At 37.3% G+C, this 18315-nt stretch overlaps 1 protein-coding gene across 3 annotated transcripts; it reads left to right on the plus strand.

Moving 5' to 3' along the window:
* The first annotated feature begins 10571 nt into the window (after nucleotides 1–10571).
* Nucleotides 10572–18194, plus strand: loxa (lysyl oxidase a). Of its 3 annotated transcripts, none has more exons than XM_055208852.2 (7): nucleotides 10572–11389; nucleotides 14065–14173; nucleotides 14652–14789; nucleotides 15757–15913; nucleotides 17270–17365; nucleotides 17458–17573; nucleotides 17657–18194. In XM_055208852.2, the coding sequence occupies exons 1-7, from the start codon at nucleotides 10798–10800 to the stop codon at nucleotides 17661–17663; spliced, it is 1215 nt and encodes a 404-aa protein (XP_055064827.1). In that variant the 5' UTR covers nucleotides 10572–10797; the 3' UTR covers nucleotides 17664–18194. The 3 variants fall into 3 exon arrangements, with proteins under 3 accessions (XP_055064827.1, XP_055064828.1, XP_055064829.1); XM_055208854.2 differs by having other exon boundaries at nucleotides 10891–11389; nucleotides 14055–14173; XM_055208853.2 differs by lacking the exon at nucleotides 17657–18194 and having other exon boundaries at nucleotides 17458–17577.
* The last annotated feature ends 121 nt before the right edge of the window (nucleotides 18195–18315 follow it).

Below are 18315 nucleotides of genomic sequence, written 5' to 3' on the forward strand. Positions count from 1 at the left end.
AGTTTACTTCTGCAAGGTCTGAAGTTCATGGCAGCTATGCCATTGAATCTCCAAAAGCCTACAGACTTCCTGACATACCTGACCAGTAAAGCATTTACCCTGATCAGAATCAATAATGTTTCATTTCATCTGGAATGATGTTTCAAACCAGCATATTAGCCATAAAGGCAGCAAAGCCTTTCTTTGTGAGGAAAACCTTTACACCAAACGAGAAAATTATCAGTTATAATTGTAATATCTTGATAACCCTTGCATTTAGGTAAGGTTATAAAGTCACTCTGCAATTCACCAAACAGCCCTGAGGTGTTCTGCTTACAACTGATAGAATTTGGGGGTGCCAAATTGTGGTTTTGACAAGTTACGCATCCGCAAACAATTTCTTTTGCATGTTTCCTAAAACCCCTCGCCCACCAATTTGCCTTAAAATGTGAACACATTTGAAAAACGCCTAAGCGTCCGACACTGTGTATCTGTGTGACCAAATAAGGAAAAGACTTTTGGATTTACAAATTGGTGTTAAAATTCCCAAATATTGTCATTTGCCAATTTGCAACTATTTTCAAACCATTCTCATTTCTCCTTTCTGGAGCATTGAATTTGAAAATCATCTTCTCAGCTATGTCTGTGAGCTGTTTGTCACCATAGATGACACATTTGAGCAGTAAGAGTTTCTCTGCCGTTCATGCGGCTGGCAACCGTAGCTGCCTGGTCAGCAAGGTATTCCCTTTAATCTCACTAGAAACTCCCTTCAGGTGGGCTTTTACCACAACCTGTTCCCGGGACATCTCAGGAAACCTCTCTGCTGCCAACCTGCTCGAGATTTATGCACAGCTCCACAGGCATAACAAAAAGTTAAACATAAATGTTAGTTTTGTTACTAGCCAATTCACATGTTTCTGTTGATTTTGCCTTTCATTTCCCTTTTGTCCACAAGAGATACACATCAATGTAACAAATTGGAATTTTTAAGTGGCAAATTGTCTAAGAACACTTAATACTTGTATAATATCTATACAGTCACAATCATGGCTGTTTGGAATTGCTTCAGACAGACCAAGTTATTTAGCTGGATTTGATGGTGTGCCTTTTTCAATGTCATACGAGCAGCTCTCTCTAAAGAGATAATAAAGCATAAACAGAATATGGCAGATAATGATTATCTTTTTGACCAAGCAAGGCCAAATACACTGCCTGAATTGCTCGTAAACAAGGCCCCAGCTTTGTAAAACAAAGTCAAGTTGTTGTGAATAATCCCCATACAGTACAGACTTATTTCGATCTTCTTGTATTAAAACAGATGTCATATAACCCCTTTGTTCATTTACATACAATGTAAAAGACTTTCTGTGATCAATCATGCCAAGTGCAGGAGCTTCACATAAGGCTTCTTTCAATCCCTCAAAAGCTATGTTAACTTCAGAAGTCCAGTTAACTGAGTCTTGGGCCTTTGGATTACCTTTTAACAAATTGTTTAAGGGTTGTGATTTTTCTGCATACCCTTTAAACTAATTACGACTGTAATTACATAAACCCAAAAAAGAAAGAGATCTCAGCTCTTGAATAGTTGTTAATAGATGTTTTTTTTTTATTGCCTTACAGCGACTAGGTGTTTTTTTTGTCTTTTACCCTGCGATACACTTTGAATTTGGGTCAAAGATTCTTCTGTTATTTCTTTATTGTACAAGAAATCAAACAGCCTGACGAGACGTTCATGTTCAGTTTTGTCTTCTGAACAAATCAAAATATCATCAATATATTGAATGATGACTGATGTTAAATCAAAATCTTTCAAATGTCTTTGATGTCTTAAATGTATTTTGCAAAGACTGCTGATATCAGGTTGACCTTAATTGTAAAAGCAAATAATGATGGAATTTCTTTTACAATAGGTACAGACCAAAATCCATTAGTCATATCAAACACTGTAAACCATTTGTGTTCCGGTTTAATCAACTTAAAATTGTTGATGAGTCAGACACAAGAGGTCTTATCTTATCAATGTATTGGTTTGCTTAGCTACTCTATAATCAACTGTGAGTCTCCATGATCCATAACTGCCATATTACATTTCAATTTCTGAATTGCAAATCTGAATTCAAATTAATCAACACATCCAAACCATGTAATGGCTGAATTACGTCACCTACTAAACTGCAACAGTGACTACATGTGGGACAAACTGAAAAATGAGAGGAAGATCTAAACATCATGGATGAGTTCACATTTATGTTACGAACCCCTGTTTAAAATATGCTTGTTGGAAAAGGGTTAAGCAACATAAATGACACGTGACACTCACTCACACATCTCATTTCCCCTATTCTCGACAGGTGATTAAACTTAAATTATACTTAAACCAAAAAAACTTAACACAGAGAAACATCAAAATAAAACACAAGTTATCTCGATTGGCCATCATGACGCACACAGAATTCACAGCTGCGTACCGCACAGCAAAGCTGCTGCCTAGGCCATAACACCGAGTTTCTCTGAGAAAAGTCAAACTTTCTCCTGTTGCTTCTGTAACATGAAGTTTCGTTTCTGATGTTAAAGAAACTTCTGTAAGAAAATCAGATGGAAAGATTGTTATCTCTGCTTCTTATCAATGAGAAGATAAAATATGTATTTAAAATATGGACCCTAACAAATAGAGTAGGCCGCACATAAGCACTCTCTCTCAAAGCTTTAAAGAGAGAAGAGAAAAGCTTATCGTTGTTTTGTTTTTGCTTCAGAACAGATACAGCGCCTCACAAACCCCCTCCTTCGCTCACACGAATGTTCAGTGATTTTCAACACTTTCATTTATCCTTCATTTACAACTTGCAAATTCATTCCAAACTACTTACTGTTGTATCTTCCTACATCAAACCAAACCTAAAGGTTTATCCAAACATCTCTTTTAGCTCTATCGTCAGTTAAACGTTCACTACTCAAAGTTTCACCAAGAACTTCTTCAAACTTTTTCTGTCTGCTCATGACAGATTGACTGAAACTATGTTGAACCCGTCTCTGACCAATAAAGAAAAATAAATCTCTTTCAGAGCTTCCAAACAGTTAAAACTGATCATGGATATGACATTCCCTACTTCCTTTGACCATCATAAACTTACTCCACTTACTCCACTTACTCTAACCTTCATACACTTACTTTGAGCCCTCAGCTCTATGAAAAACAGCACACTGTCTTTCACACACACTATTCGTATCTGAACATAAATTTACTGAGCATATTTTATTTAGTTAACAAAATGAGAGTTGAAACACTTTACCCTTTATTTTACCCATCAAAATTTTAGAGAAATATTCTGTGGTTGAGTACGCTCCTGTGGAGCTTAATGAAATAGTCCCTTAACTGTTATGTTTATACATGGCAAATTTCGAAAAGCAACTTCCTTAAACATTGTACAATTAAATGGCATATATCATGTACATCATGGCATACTAACTGGCATTTGCAAAGGCAGATCTTCATTGCCAAGCACAGCATAGAAGTAGCAAAACCAAAATACAATACTCATCTGAACTCACGAAGGACATGATTTACCCTTTTACAAACATCATTGTCTGTGTCAAAATCTGAAACTGGTTGTTGTATCGATGTCACTACCAGTGTCGCATGCATTTAAAATCTGGTAAAACCGACGTAATTTGCTTTTGATCAACAAAGAGTTGTAACTTAAACATAAGCCATTTTAGATTTTAGTTTATTTTCAAACTGAGCTTTTAACTTTTGACTATCTATCTTATAAACCCCTTCAGCATTCCCTCCATAACTTCTTTTATCTCTGTTATGTTTGTCTTGATTTTACATTTTCACTTTTCAATTTCTACATTTAGACAAAGTGACAAAAATCCAAGGGATACGCTTCGATTCTCGGGTTCTCATTTTTTGAATTTTACACATGTTTTTTAACTCTTTAGATACGTCTTTAATATGTCTTTACTTTTACCTTTATCTTGGGAACCTAAAGACCGCCCAACACTTTTGATGTTATATTATATTTGATGTTATATTTGCAACTGAATTTTTCTTTTTCCTCTTGTTTGATCTTAAAGTGCTCTTTCAGCTGTTGTTTTAGCTTTTTAATTATATCATCTAGCTTGATTTCAGTCTCTGACTGCTCCATTATCAAAGTAATATAATCTGACCAGTAGACAAGCTACCAACACAGTACGTACTGAATTTTCCAAAATGTCAGAACAGAACACACTCACTTTTGCTTTTGCTTAAGTGGATGAGTCAGGAGAGAGGACACCGGACCAGCCAGAGAGTTACCCCATCGTCACTCGCGGCTTGGAGTCAGAAGCCAGTGGTCTGGAAACATTTACATCTGGATGTGCGAGAGAAAATCCCGACTCCTCGTTCGGATAGAGACAACAAAACTTGTTATTCTATCCTGCCGACTACGCCAAAACTGTTAGATCTGGTCTCCACACCACAGAAAAAATATAACGATCCAGCCCCGGACACCAGATCACGTCAGAAAATATAAGTTTACTTTGTTAAAGTATCTGTCAGATACAAGGCTGATCAATTGTTGCTAGAAGAGAGCATAAACAGAGTCGTAAACAGAGTCGTGAGACGGAGGTTCTAGATGATAAAATAGAACAGAGTTTTATTGATGGACAATTGTTTCAGTTGCATATGCCTCAATGTTCAAACCTCGTCCACCCCGTCTACCCCCGTCTACCCAGGAATACAGCATGCACCTTGTTATATCCAAATTTGCTCAGCTGCATCATCCCTTAGACCTTGGGCTTTCATAAACATTCTCTTTATCTATCTTGTTTACACACAGACAGAACAGCTCTATGAAACTTCCCAAATGTGAAACTGAACCACCAAGAGACATATAAAATATAGAAATACAATGAATTAATGAATGATATAATAAAATACAGAAATATAATAATGAATAAATGAATAAAAACAATAATGAATAAATGAATTAATAAACAATAATGTAATAATAAAAATGATAATAATGAAATTGATAATGATAAAATAATATTAAATAATCAAATACAATAATTAAATGGATAATAACTAATGATTATAAAATGATTATGTAAATAAATGATTCAACATTAAAAAACACAATAATAAAAACATTCTGCACGTGAGGATCTAAGGTAGTATCCTTCAGTATTCAGCAGACAGCTATAAATGTGTATTGGTTGCAGGGAGCAACGTGGATGGTGGAACTAGGTTAATTACTTTCAGATGTTCTTCTACGTTTAAAGAAAAGCGAGCGTGAGCCTTGCCAAAGGTGGGAAGCCCGCCGCTGCACATACCGGGTGAGGTACGAAAAACAAAAGTGTCCCAGTACAAGCGGTTCTGCTCATCTGGCACCGAGACGAAGTACTTTGTCAAAGTGTTTTTCTGCAACCAGACGGAGTGCAGTTCAGTCCAGCAAAAGATGGCGCGCTGTCAACATGTTTGATGGTTACACTGGAATGTCAGACTTTATTAAAATGTTTGAATCTGGCCTTTTGGAATATGACAGACATTCTGAAAAGCCGGCAGTCCATTCTCTGAATACTCCATCTGAGCCCTTGTGAAGAAAAACAGTTTTATTTATCTCTCTGAATGCTCGAGCAGATGGAGGAGGAAAGGAATTTATCATTTGATTTTGTAACGCGGCCTTTAGCCGTTGACTCTCTTCTTTCTGTATATATGTTAGTGGGGTTTGCCAAGTTTCTTTCCACACTGTTGTTTATCTTAAGCGGACAGTACACCATTCTGTACTAGATATTCATTTTATTCATGTACACCCATAGACTCTGGTTTAAATGTATTTAGTTTCATGTACTTCCAAGAGTTTTTGGATAGGAAATAGAATTAGCCCTGTATATTTAGGCCCTACACAAGCAGCTTAGGGAGGTCGTGTGATGTTGGTTTCAAACATGAAGAGCTCATTTTGTTTCATTTCATAGGATTGAACTGTAAAAGTATTTGTGTACATATTTTGCATTTTAATGTTAGTCTGCAGGCCAAAAACATATTATAATTATAAAAATCAAAGTAAATAAATATTTAGGATTCTTCAGGTCTGCATACTCTGAGTGATAAGGTTGCCAGGTCTTCATAACAAAACCAGCCCAATGGCCAACAAAAATAGTCAAGTGACCTTAGGCCAAACGTCATGACCCAAAATATGCCATATGGAAAATAAAGCAATAAGCCCCAAGAAGCAGTGGGGTACCAGTGCATTTTATAACAGCTAAAAGGCGTTGTTAGGCACGACACAAAGCAGTTATAAAATGCACTGTAACCCCACTGCTTTGCGAGGTTTATTGCTTTTATAAAACGGTTACTTCATATGCGTAACGTTAGCAGGATTTCATAAAATAAAACACAAATAAGTTGTAAATATATTAGAACAAATATTACTCTTTCGCCAAACAAAGTAGTTCCTCAGAATCAAGTGTAGCTGCAACAGAGCGCAGTTCCCAACCAACACAGACGCAGCAAAGACACAATGAAAATCGGTGGTGTTTATTTTCATAAATCAGTACGCAGCAACAGTGGCGCAGTGATACTTATGTAATGCGGTCTGAACCGTGGGGTTACCGGGGTATTTTATCACGGCTTAGAATGCGTTTTAAACAAAATAAATGAAGAACCAGAACGGGCCGTTTTATAATAGATATTTTACATTCACTTTTATGCATTACACACAAATTCTTCTTAAAAAAAACACTGTACCTATTTATTTGTAAACACAGTCTGATTTCATAGATCATTATGGCTTAAAGGGACAATAAGTAGGATTTACCCCCATCTAGTGGTGAAATTGTATTTTGCATTCAAACAAATAGTGCTTTCTAGCGACTCGCTTTTCCAACTACGGTAGCCGTTATGTAATCACTGATCTCCTTGTCCGTTGCAGCTGGTTCACGTGTTCTGAATGAAAACACGTTTTGGAAACGCGTTGATAGGCTAGTGCTTTTTCCCTCTTTGCTATTATAGTTTATCAATACGGCGTAACGACATGGAAGCCTCCTTAGACTTACACTTTCAATGTAAGTAAAGAGAAGAAATTCTAAGCTTACAAAGAAAAGTCAGATCACTGGCAGAGGTCATTTGACACCAACAAGGACATATTTATGAATAAATACATTGATTTTGATTAATAAAACACTTAAAACCCTACTTACTGTGCCGCCATTTTTCTACAGAACCCCTTAACGGACAATTTCAGCTACCGTAGCTTCTCTATGTGTTTCAAGAAACGAGGGGTGTGCAGTGGACTAAGTCGTTGGTTGCAATTCGCAACCTCACCACTAGATGCCGCTACAATTTACACACTGCACCTTTAATAGAATTCCTCTTTCAAAGCCTACAGCGAACGGCTGGTTTGGACTACAGCCCTCTATTTCCTGCTTTAATGACGTCAGTAACACATTTTTTTTTACTAAACTTCGCCCACAGGAATACGTTAGTCACCAGCTTTGGACCAAACGGCTCTGCTAAGCTAAGATGCTATCGAATCACAAAACACTAAACAAACTACACAATCAGAACTTGTTACGTATTTCTGAAGGAGGGACTTCATAGAACAAGGAAGACATCAGCTCGTTTTGAGGACAGTGAAAACAGCGCTATACAGATAAGTAAATTGTGTGAAAAATACCGCATTTTTTACACATGAAACATGAATACATGTTATATTGCGCACTGTAAACACAATCAAAGCTTGAAAAACACAGAAAGAATGGGACCTTTAAGACTGTTACATGAATAGTTACACAAGTAAAGTATGGTGGCACAAAATAAAACTTTTGTTTGGAGCCATAGGAATGAATGGGGCTAGGCTAAATGCTAACACATTCAAGAAGCGCTCAACAAAGATTAAAAGTGCATGCATTGAAAAAAGACTGGTATGTTTTAATTTATCAAGTTGAGGTAAGAACATAATAAAATATTGAAAAACAGTGGTGTTTTCCTTTAAGATGGACAGCAGTTGAACAAGATCCTACTCGCGGACAAATAAAACAACAGTTTTAAAACAGACAGATTCTGCAGAAAAAACTGCTGGCAACAATGGTGAGCAAAGCAAAAGACATCCAAAATACAAACAAATTAAAAAAAAACACAAATTCACAAATAAAAAAAAATCACATTTTTAAAAAAAGTTGAAACAAATGTTGTATTACAATATTATTTTGGCATTGCATTGTTAAGAAGTTTTTATCAGTTATAAACACAGAGAACTGATGATACAAAATGTTCATTTTACATCTTGTGTCCTTAGATCCCACATGTTGGTTTTATTAAAACATGCCCTCTAGTGTTCACAGCACTTATTGTGTGCAACATGACAAAGTGCACGTTCACATTATGGCAGTTCATTTAACTGATAGATGATAAATCCATTATAGCACATCTATAATACATCTAAAGTATAGTTCATATAGTCACAATAGGAAATATTATATATTCTTATACACTTCCAGTGAACCCTTATGTTTAGAGTACATTATGTTACTGAGAAAGTAAACTGGTCTGACTTTCAGAGTTCAGAAACCTCTGGTAGAAACCTTGGTCTCTGTGGTTTGTCACTGGCAATGAGGCTAGACGCAGAATTTGAAGACCATTGATTACGTTTTTCTACCCAGCAATTATATGCTTCCAGTGAATAACATATGATATGTTGCTCATGGGAAAGTATAAGGCAGCAGCAGCAGTGGGGTCAGATGAGAGCACGTATTATCGATGGAAAGTGTGGAGGAATATATCTACGTTACTGTATGGGTGGCCCAGGTGCGTTTATGATTGGATATTATAAACAGTGCATTATGTGATGAACAGTTTCCAACAAGACATAGAGCTCATGATGTAACTAAGCACGCACGTGATGTTTAAAGTAGCACCTCGTAAACCACACACAGGACTTGTGCTGCACGTTTAAAAAATTGAGTGCAGGTAATAGGAGGAAAGGAAGAAACTGATTTGGTTTTATAAGCAACAAGTTACCGAAATATGTATTTTTGCTTACTTTGCGAGGTTCGTGCTGAACATTAATGCAGAGACATTTTGGCAAGAGTTTTTCTTTAAAGTGCCTCTTAAGGGTTCATCCAAAAGTCATACTGGGAGGCATTTGACATAACACAACAAGAAGAGAACTGATCCAAAAACCATTTCATCTTCATAAACACTGAATTGTTGAGTGGTTAAGTAACAACAACCAAGCCAATGGGTTTAAACAAATCACCATTGGGTCATTTCTAACCCAGCATGGTGTTCTGTCCAATACTGACCCAGACTTGGGTTAAAAAAACCAAGCACTTTTTAGCCATTGTGTTGTTTTAACCCAAAATGCTGGGTTGTTTTAATAAAACTCGAAATATATTCTGGATTAGTTGAACCCAATTGCTAGGCTCATCCATTTTTGACCCAATGCTGAGTTGAAAATATATATATGATTGGTTGTATATAGACCGTTTCATCGGACGCACGTGCGTTGACGCAATACGCATCTGGTCCGACATTTACCTCCAGTTTCAATTTTTAATGGTCTGACTTTTTGCTAAACTGAACAAATACCTCGTCGAATTAACAAATGTTTTGGTTGCCTAGGTAACCTACATTGTTGTTTTTTTGCTTCCCTACTGAAAAAAACAATAAAACCATTAAATTCTAATGGTTTCCATTAAAATACCAATAGGAACCATTAGCTTTTACCATTAAAACCACTACACTGTAGTGTGTTTTGGGCCATATTCCATTAGAACCAATACATAGAACCAATAGAACCAATACATAACATTAGAGACCAACAAAGACCAATACACTGTAGTGTGTTTTGGGCCAAATTCCATTAGAACCAATAAAATTCCCAATAAAACCAATAGAATTTCTGTGATGGTGTCAATTTTTTTTATTTGCAGGGTTGATTTATAAATAAACTACGTTTAAAGTACTTTGTTGTATTTACGTTTACCGGAAGTTACGTGTAGACCACGGACACCGCTTGTTTATGTTGTTACTGCTGAAACCGTCTATAGACAGTCAATTTTTTTTACAAAACAGTACCTTTTTTGTCGCTGGGGTGGTCCCCTAAGGTTTCATTTTGTACCTCTACAGGTATATTAAACATAATACAATGTACCTTTTGGGGAAATTGTATACCTTTAAATGAACAGTTATCTGTTTTGTACCCCTAAAATCTAACTTGGTACCAATAGGTCCATATCATACACCATGGTACAACATTTCAATGTGTTGTATACCCATAAAGGTACAAAAATAAACCTTGTACCCCAGCGACAGAAAATATACAGTTTTGTACCTTTTATCTATCTATATTTATTTATATAGCCTACATGCATATACATGACATAGCATAACACAGCAATATGCATAATGTATGACATTAAATATTATTTTAGTGGCAGCAATTTCAATCGTTTGCTTTAACCACTAGTTAATTGCTAACAGCATTTTTGCTTGCATGTTTGTGTCTTATTTGTTAAGATCAAGCAGTTTACTTTTTACAGCTCTATAAGAAAAGAGGTTTCCGTTACCGGAGCTTGTATAACCACGGAGAGAAACTTTAAAAAACCGTAACTCCTCCTCCCGTATCCACTTTGCGCACCAGTTAGCAAGAAGTAAGTTCACAGCAATAAGAGCTCTCGCGCTAATATCATGTAAGTCTCACTTAATTTTATTTATTTACCGTTAATCAGTCACTTAGTGAAAACTTAGGCCAGTATTTTCTCTCATAGTTACTGGAATTCCACGTCGACAAAGCCGCACAATCTGAGGAGCCAAATTTGTACAATTGAAAAAAAATGAGTAACAGTTTAACACATACCTTAATTTACGCATTTGCGCACGCATGTTTATTATGTTGCATAGCACACACTGGCAATGCCCAGCGCGAAGGACCCGCAGCTCTTAGACAAACCATACAATGGCAACACAATGGTAAACTTTTTAGCATATTAAGCCAAGGTTCGGAATATCAGGCACCGATAAAACGTGACGGAACCAAAGAACCGACGCAACCCAGACCGATAGCCATCGTTCGCAATGATGACGCGCCCGCGAGACCTTCATCCTCCTCACGAGCTGCCCAGAGCCGCGGGTCCGAGCGTCTGCACACAGGTACGAGCGCGAACGGCGGCGGCTCGGGCTGGTTATCAGGTGGACGCAGAGCGCGCGTCAGGGATTCACAGGAGCGCAGGAATCAAACGGATCTGCGGCAGATGTCGGCCAACGACACCGACGGTAACAGAAAAGATGAAGTTATGGTTGGAGATGATCCATATAACCCGTACAAGTCCACTGATCCGGACAACCCGTCTTATAACTATTATGACACGTATGAGAGACCGTCGCCTAGGGAACGACCGGGATACGGAACAAGCTACTTTCAATATGGTAGGTATTGATGCTATGCTACCATTTTTTGTTAATTTTTATCCCTGCTGGACAAAAACATCACAGAAATGCTGATGGATTTATAATGAGTTATATTAATGGAAACTGTAATGGGTTCTGTTGGGAATAAAACCATAAAATACAAGAACCATAAACAAGTTACCTCAGATTTAAGTCATGCAAAGAAAATTGGCGGGTATGAGATTCATATCCTGAATGGTAAACTTTGATTTATTACCTTCAGGGAAGCAATACAGGGTCTTGGAGCAGTTTCAGGAACAGTGCTTATTCCAGTCCCAGGCTGAAATGCTTGGTTGAGCTGCCTTAATTTTAAAACATCTTGCACTGACATATCTTGACATATATCAGGGCTATAGTTTTGTCTCAAGATGCTCACCAGTATTGTTTTTGTAAGCTATGTTTGTAAAAACTTCTTAAAGGGATAGTTCACTTTAAAAATGAAAATTCTGTCATCATTTGCTCATCGTCATGTTGTTCTTAACCTGTATGAATTTCTTTTTTCTGATGAACACAAAAGAAGATATTTTGAGGGATGATGGTAGGCACACAGCAGATAGTGACCATTGACTTCCATAGTAGGAAAAAATATTTTGGAGGTATTGTGATAAATGATGAAGAAAATATTTTGATAAATGATGGTAAGCAGACAGTTGACGTTACCCGTTAAATTCCATTATATTTTTTTATTCCTACTATGGAAGTCTGTGCTCACTGTCTGCTGTGTGTTTGCCATCGTTTCTCAGGGTGTCTTCTTTTGTGTTCATCGGAAGAAGAACAATTCGTGCAGGTTTGGAGCAACATGAGGATGAGTAAATGATGACAGAATTTTTCATTTTAAAGTGGACTATCCCTTTAAATGTCCTAATATAACTAAGACCTAGTCCTGGATTAACCTGAACCCTTGGGGGCAGTTTCCCGGACCAGGATTAGCTTAATCCAGGACTAGGCCTTAGTTTAATTAGGAAATATAACTAGTTTTAACAAACATGCCTTACTAAAAACATTACCTGTGTGCATTTTGAGGTAAAACAAAGGGCACTGATGTATTTTAAGATATGTAAGTGCAAGTTGTTTTCAGTTTGGCTTTGCACAATGTCCAAGACAAATTTCCCAGCGATGGGACTAATAAAGTAAACATAAAATAATAAAAAATGAGAATAAATAAAGAGTGTACTGGTTTTAATGGGAAACAGCTGGTGGCTCATAGTAGTATTTGTAATGGAAACCATTAGAAGTTGTATTGTTTTTCTCAGCAGGGATATGCTAATTCAATCTCATGTCCTAACTGTATTGCGTTATTGTTACGCAATCGTAAACTGCATATGTGGGTCAAAAATAACCAACAAGATGCATTTTTTAAGTAACATTACTTTCAATGAATGTAAATTTTAGTCATATATTAGTTTAATGTGTGCCTAATCTAAATGCTGGGTCATTTCAAATGTACCTTAAAGGTGCAGTGTGTAAATTTTAGCGGCATCTAGTGGTGAGATACTGGTGAATTGCAACCAATGGCTCAGTCCACTGCTTACCCCTCATTTTTTAATTACATAGAGAAGCTACGGTAGCCACCACCGGACAAACATGTCATCGGAGACAACTTACTTAAAAAAATTATACATTTAAGGGTTTCTGTAGAAACATGGGGGCACAAAATGGCGACTTCCATGTAAGGGGACCCTCAGTATATGTAGATAAAAATGTCTCATTCTAAGGTAATAAACACGTAACGGTTCATTAGGGCTTTATACTCCACTGATAATATAGTTTTGGGTATTATTTTTCAATTCTGTCAAGAGATCCTTCTAAAAATTGCACACTACACCTTTAATTTAGATAATTCAGGTGTGTCAGGTGAAAAGTTTGGGCTGTTTGATGGGCTTAAAGGAGATTTGTCCATGTTCAGTTGGTTATGCCAAAAGACAGGTGTTACACCAAATTATGTGACCATTGAATTAATAATAATAATAATAATAATACATTTTATTTATAGCGCGCTTTTCTAAAACCCAAAGCGCTACAATGCACATTATTAGATACAATACAAAAAAATAAAAGAAAATAAAATACATAAGAAAATAGTCCAACACTGTTTAAAAATAGAAAAAAAAGAACTTAATGACACTCCATGTATGCAATTTTAAACAGATGGGTTTTTAAAAGCTTCTTAAAACTGGATAGTGAATCCGCTTCTCTGACAGCCAGGGGAAGTACATTCCATAACCTTATTGTGTGTTTTGTGTGAATTGTGTGACCATATAGGTGCTATAGTGTTGAATGGGGTTAGGATTGAGGTTAGGGGGATTAGCTTGACCACAGTCATTTGATGGTCACAGAAACACATTTGCACCTGAAGAGGAGTTCATATTAGTACCTTAGAGGTCCATATTGGTACCAACAAGTGCATAGTAGTACCTCAAAGGTACATTCTGGTACCAAAATGTATACATATCTGTACCTAAATGGTACATTTTAGAACTGTTTAAAGAGTACTGCCCAAGTAAAAGCTTGGGACCATTTATTGGCCATAATTTTTCTGACAGTGTGCAAAACCGGTACAGGAATCAGCTAAGACCAGCACCCAATTTTACTGCAGAAATATAGCACTGTGCATTTTCTTGTATCTTTTAATCAAACGTTTCAGTGTTCTGTAGGTTTGCCTGATCTCGTGGGAGACCCGTACTACATCCAAGCATCGACCTACGTGCAGAGAGTTCCGATGTACAATCTCCGATGTGCAGCTGAGGAAAACTGCTTGGCAAGGTATTACGACCATTGTTATTGTTGATATGAAACATCAGGAAGAAATCGAGATTTTGGTGGCGCTCGGAACCAGAGAGCGAAAGTTAGCACACTTGCATTCCTCCGTGTAATAGATGAGTCATAGGAACCTATTTAAAACATATGTGGTAGGAACATCCTTTAACTCAAAGCAGCGCTTTGATAATTGGAAGGCGTTAAACGAAACTCCTGCCACGCTGGGAAGTGAAAGGATTCTACAAGTAGCCTTCGCGTAAAAGCTGTTTACATGGAAAATTCGTCATAAAGGAAACTGCAAAACACATTATTGGGACAGACAAGACTCATTTCATCCAGAAAGGGGAGTGTTTACTGGAATGCTGTAGTTGCTCCAACGGGCTTGAAATGTGGTCGTGCGGCCAAGATACACAATATGAAGAACCATTTAAGTTAAAAGGAATTTGTGATATTCTGTAACCATCGTGGTTTTTTTGTCGAACAGCTCGGCGTACAGATCCAGCGTGAGAGACTACGACACTCGTATGTTGCTGAGATTCCCGCAGCGGGTCAAGAACCAAGGCACCTCCGACTTTCTTCCCAGCAGGCCGCGGTACACCTGGGAATGGCACAGCTGCCATCAGTAAGCCCCATTTTTGCATTTACGCATTTTGGCAGACGCTTTTATCTGAAGTGACTTACAATCAGTATGTGTTAACTGGGTTCAAACCCATAACCTTTTGCCTACTGTGAGCTATACAGAAGCATATAGGACCAGTCAATCAGTATCCATTTAAACTTGCATTTTCCTTTATCTTATCCATCACAAACCTATTAGGAGTTCCAGTGGGAACAAATGTGATTCACTAACCTGAATTCTTTAGGTCAAAGCGAGAACTCGTACGTGGCTTTATCAGGGTTTGGGATTAGGTCATGTGCAAAATCTGGCGGTGGTGTTTTTAGAAGGAAAAAGATCAGCGCTCTTGTCTGAATGAAAACACTAAACAGGGGCCCATTTATTCACAGCATAGTTTTGTCCTGAAGCAAACCGCGTCTCGCCCGCCTACTATGGTGTACATTTGGGCGAGCTCCAGTGTATACAATGACTTTCGGTCTGTTGTTAAGCAGGCTAGTGTTGCGCATAAATGGGGCGCGAGCTGTATGTGCTGACCAACGTCTATTTGACGTTTCATATTATGATCGCTTTCAAGTCTGTCACTAAAATAAACATGGTGAAAAATATGCTTTGCTCTGTCTGAAGCGTGACTTGGGTGTTTTTTGGCTATGAAGCTATTTTAACAATTTCACTGACATTATTCAAGCTGTTTTAGGTGGCATGAGGTGTGATGTACATTCTTGCGCGTACATTGGCCATGAAGTGCATTTGGAAAAACCTTGTTGCCTAAAGAGTTGATTTGTGTCCATGTGGTACAGGAATGTGCTCTTGTATGGCTTAGTGGTAAAGCTATGTGTTAGCAGTGCGAAAGGTTGTGGGTTCGAACCCAGGAAACACACACACATACTGATAAGGAATCTATACATTGTAAGTTGCTTTGCCATATCCAAAAATGAAATCCATATATAATTTAGGTTTATTTTGGGATCTTCAGGCACTACCACAGCATGGACGAGTTCAGTCACTATGACCTGCTGGACTCCACTACTCAGAGAAGGGTGGCTGAAGGACACAAGGCAAGCTTTTGCCTGGAGGACACGTCATGTGACTATGGTTACTACAGACGATATGCATGCACCTCCCATACTCAGGTTAGGTTTTATTTATAACTTTAAGGAATTATTAATGAATTACCCATGCATATTACATTTATTCATGTAAATATTTTTATGTTGCTTGCATATATTGCACAAATTGGAATTATTTTTTAGCTCTATATAGGCAGAATCTCTGAATGTCATGAAAATTTGCACATGGGAGACTCAACTTACACCTGATTTGAATAGAGTTTGGCATTGGCACGCTGCATGTGGATTAAAATAAATAATTATGACATTTATTTAGCTTTTTCACTGATGATGTTGCAATGCATTCTGGTATTGCTTTGCACGCCTTTCATGATGTAAAATGCTGCAAATATAATCAGCTTGCTAGGTTTCAGAGCAAAATGTGTATTAGTCACTCACAAGTGTCTTTAGTGTAATATGCATACTTCCAAACACTTACTAAAAGTATTATGTCATGGTACAGTCATGGTATTATGTAGTACAGGGTTCCCACGGGTCCTTGAAATCCTTGAAAGTGTGTGAATCTGGAGGAAAAAATTCAAGGCCCTGGGAAGTTTTTTAAAATATACATAAATAGATACAGGAAAGTGCTTGAATCTATTTTATGCAAGACGTTTTCTGGAAAAAAATCCATATTATTCCCTGTGTAGTGTAGGATAATATCATAAAAAATCTAGACTTTTTAAGCACACTAAACTGTTCGCTTTCAATGCTTGTATCTTCTGTATGCGAATGTTGATTCATACCAAAATGCTTTTTTGCATAGTTGTGTTTGACACCTGAAAACGTCTCGGTTCCCTACGAAGGGAACGAGACGCTGCGTCTCCCTTGCCATACTTCCTGCATCCCTGTATTTTCAGATAGCGATATACTTCCTGGTTCCCGCGTCACCCTTTCTTTGTCATTAAGCCTCACCATTGGTTGAATTTGATATACACATTCAGACACACTTACCCCTGGAGGCGTCCCCAAAGTGTCACCGCAGTGACGCAGCGCAAGTTCCTTCGAAAGGGAACTGTAACAATGTATCTTAAAAGGTAGCACAATGTAACCGTCCCCACATTTAGTCCTTGAATTTGAGGGTATGGACCTGGAAAGTCCTTGAAAGGTCCTTGAATTTGAACTTAACTAAGGTGTGGGAACCCTGGTAGTAATACCGTGGTACCTAAACAATGATATATATACAAGAGGACTTTATAATAACCATATTTGAATATGCATACCACAGTATTTACCTGGTAGTCAAAGCCTACATTAATGAAAATCATGCTATAACCAAAAAGATAGTAAATATACTAGTAAAGTGTAGTATGAAATGTTATGCCCTGACAGCTGTGTTTTTAAATCATGTGCTAAATGTTTAATCTGTTGTGTATTCAGGGTCTGAGTCCAGGGTGCTACGACACTTACAATGCAGACATTGACTGTCAGTGGATAGATATTACTGATGTGAAACCTGGAAACTACATCCTCAAGGTTTATGTCTTATAAATCAAATTAACTCATTGTACTCAAGCCATTCTCAGTGTCATGTTACAAACTTCCAACTTTTTCCGTTTCCGATGTAGGTTAGTGTAAATCCCAGTTACCACGTGCCAGAGTCTGACTATAGTAATAATATAGTCCGCTGTGAACTCCGATACACCGGAAACTACGCCTATGTGTCAGGATGTCACATTTCACCGTAAGTTTGACTTTCTGCACAAATAAATTTATTACGCATATTTTTGAATAAACATCATCTAAGAAATCTCTTCTTCATTTCAGGTATTAAAAATAGGAATCGTCAGAAATTAATCATGGTGACAGAAAAACTGCAAAGCGAACAGAAGAACCAATGCCGATTATGGGTCACTTTTCTATTTGGAGCCGAAAATCAGCAGGGCATTTTAAGTTATGACTATGCCACACAATGTACAACGCTGGGGCATACGTACAGTTCTGCAATGAATTGCATTATTCATTTTTGTTTTGTTTTTCTACTTTGAGTCGTAATAATTTCCAGAAAAGCAGCAAGTCCAGTGTCATATCGTACTGGATTCCTCTTATAGAGTTTGGATGAATGCCACACATTTCCCACAATTTTTTACCACTATTTTTCTTTCAGAATGATAAAAATGTTAAAAAAAAATGAGACCTTCAGTCAAAAGGACACTGGGGTTTTACATAAACCGTGCTTTATTGTGCTAGAACAATGCGTATGTATTCTGAGTAGATATTTATATACAGATGCTCATATTACTGCAACACTTTTATATAGGCTAGTGAAAATTTACTTGAATAAATGATTTCACATTCAACCTCACCAATGGGATCTTTTATTTGTTTTTTGACACAACAGAATATTTTATTCATCCACTGGGGGAAATCAAAGTGTTTTAGCAGTAAACATTAGTCACTGAGCATGAAATCACAATAGGCAATAA

The sequence above is a fragment of the Misgurnus anguillicaudatus genome, chromosome 12 (genome assembly GCF_027580225.2).
Source record: "Misgurnus anguillicaudatus chromosome 12, ASM2758022v2, whole genome shotgun sequence".
NCBI classification, from domain to species: domain Eukaryota; kingdom Metazoa; phylum Chordata; class Actinopteri; order Cypriniformes; family Cobitidae; genus Misgurnus; species Misgurnus anguillicaudatus.

What these genes read in the sequence shown, in the direction of transcription:
- loxa (XM_055208852.2), top strand. Translation starts at nt 10,798, where the DNA reads ATGAGTAACAGTTTAACACATACCTTAATTTACGCATTTGCGCACGCA. An exon ending in CATGCACCTCCCATACTCAG is followed by an intron (nt 15,914 to 17,269) that starts GTTAGGTTTTAT and finishes TTGTGTATTCAG; the next exon opens with GGTCTGAGTCCAGGGTGCTA. An exon ending in CTGGAAACTACATCCTCAAG is followed by an intron (nt 17,366 to 17,457) that starts GTTTATGTCTTA and finishes TTTCCGATGTAG; the next exon opens with GTTAGTGTAAATCCCAGTTA.